The 1,975-nt window shown below is 47.3% G+C and overlaps 1 protein-coding gene across 1 annotated transcript in view; it reads left to right on the forward strand.

The window, feature by feature from the left end:
* Window positions 1-5: 5 nt before the first annotated feature.
* The window catches only part of TSTD3 (thiosulfate sulfurtransferase (rhodanese)-like domain containing 3), a gene marked incomplete at its 5' end in the record, with an annotated part of 4,539 nt that continues 2,569 nt past the window's right edge, over window positions 6-1,975 (forward strand). The window contains one exon of the mRNA XM_017739398.1: window positions 6-21. Coding sequence (XP_017594887.1) covers window positions 6-21 — 16 coding nt within the window. The remainder of the gene's footprint in view (window positions 22-1,975) is intronic.

Genomic DNA, 1,975 nt, shown 5'->3' on the forward strand with positions numbered 1-1,975 from the left:
GGGCCCACTTAGAGGCAACAGGTAGCGACAGGTCTGGCTGCGGGGCACCCTGGAAACTCGGGGCAAGGACGGTGCAAAGGGTGGGGTGACCTTCACGTCTGAATTTTGCTGAAAGACCCCGAGACGCTGCGCTGGGTTTGTACCTGTGGGTAGTGCGCTAAGAGGGGGTTTGCCAGCGCGCAGGGCTGTGGACAGTCGTGCCCAGAGGTTATGCAGCAGGGGCTGGGCCCTGCGTGGATTTCCGAGGCACCCACTGTGGGAGGGACATCAAATGTGCATATCCCCGCCGAGGACAGGCAGAGTAAAGGGTGTCCAGCACTGGAGGGAGGAGCTAGTGGAAACTGGGTTGGGTGCCACTGAGTTTGAGTGCGGGAGGCTGTGCAGAACGGGAGAGTCAAGTGAAGGAAAGGTGAAATGGAGAGGGTGAAATGGAGAGAGAGTCCTAAGAGGTGAAATGAAGGAAGCTGCTGAGGAGGGGTTGGATGGGTGCAGCCATGAAGACAAAAGGAGAATTGAATGTGCTGCTCCCCACCTTCTCACCAAGCTGCGGGAGTTACCCAAGCTTGATCTGTTCTGACCTCAAATTCTCAGTCTTTCACAAGACAGCTAGTGGATGCTTCCTATTTTGGCAAACGAGCTAGTTTCAAGAACAAGTGTGTTCTCTCCTTTTGTACGTAATATGATCCAGGGTCAAATTAAAACCATAAAAACGCATCTTCCTGTGAGTATGCATTTCATATGACAAGTGTTCTGGTGGTTCACATTGAATGCATTATGGTCCTTATGGTGATACATGCAATAAGTGGAGATGAACTGTGGTCATTATTTTACTACAGATAAAATATACAGTAAACTATCCTTCAAAAGATAATTTCTAGAAGCAGTGTGTTCTATCCTTACCTTGTGGGAAATGGAAAATGCATAAAACCTCAATTCATTTATAGATATACTGCTTCAGACAGGCAATTTGCAAATGCCTGTTAAGGAGGCCATATGGAGAGGCTGGCAGAAGGGCAGCTAGTGAACCAGTTATATGTGCCAAGTTCAATTTGTCACACTTTACAGTACAAAGAAATATTTTGTTCTTGTTTTGAGAAGGAAAACTCTTACTAGTAAAGATTCCACAACATACTCCTCAAAATGCATCTTTTATGAAAAGATCCAGCATGCCTGCTTTCAAATAATAGAATTGCTGGTATGTAACATCTACAAAGGTATGCAGTAAATACAGAGTACTGATTTAAAATGTGTGGAACAGAAGGACCCTCATTTCTCCACTCACATATGTCTTGGCCATTAGTCCTTGTGGCTGGAAGACTGACAGCTTTCAAAAACAAAACTAGGGTCTTGGTTCAAAACTGAAACGTTCCAAACTGAAACTAGGGATCATAGAATCATAGAATATCCTGCGTTGGAAGGCACACACAAAGTTTGAGTCCAACTCCTGGCTGTTCACAGTACAGCCATAAGAATCACACACCATGTGGATCAGAGTATTGTCCAAACACTTCTTGAAGTCTGGTGCCATGACCACTTCCTTGAGGAGGCTGTTCGAGTGCCTGACCACCCTCTGGGTGAAGTGTTTCGTAATATCTAACCTAAACCTCCTGTGATGCACCTTCATGCCATTCCCGCACATCCTCTCACTGGTCACCAGAAAGGAGACCGGTGCCTGGACCACATCTCCTGTGGCTCTAAGGGGACAGTGACAGTGGTGAAAGTTGTGCAGGCTGGTGCTAAAATCACCTTTTCTCCTCGGTATAACACTCAGAGGCTAGGTTTTTTTAAATTAGATTTGGCATCAAAATTCCTCATCTCTGTTTACTCTCCCAGCCTTTGGTACTTCCAGGCGTCTCAGCAGTTTGAGTTGGCCGGTAGAATTTACCCCGCCCAGGCAAGGCAGCAGTTGCTGGATGTACCGAAACCGGAGGCGGTGTCTGTGTGACCCGGCTGCCCCCGGTGCCGGCAGGTGCCA

Source organism: Corvus brachyrhynchos, unplaced genomic scaffold (genome assembly GCF_000691975.1).
Source record: "Corvus brachyrhynchos isolate BGI_N302 unplaced genomic scaffold, ASM69197v1 scaffold14, whole genome shotgun sequence".
Taxonomy (NCBI): Eukaryota; Metazoa; Chordata; class Aves; order Passeriformes; family Corvidae; genus Corvus; species Corvus brachyrhynchos.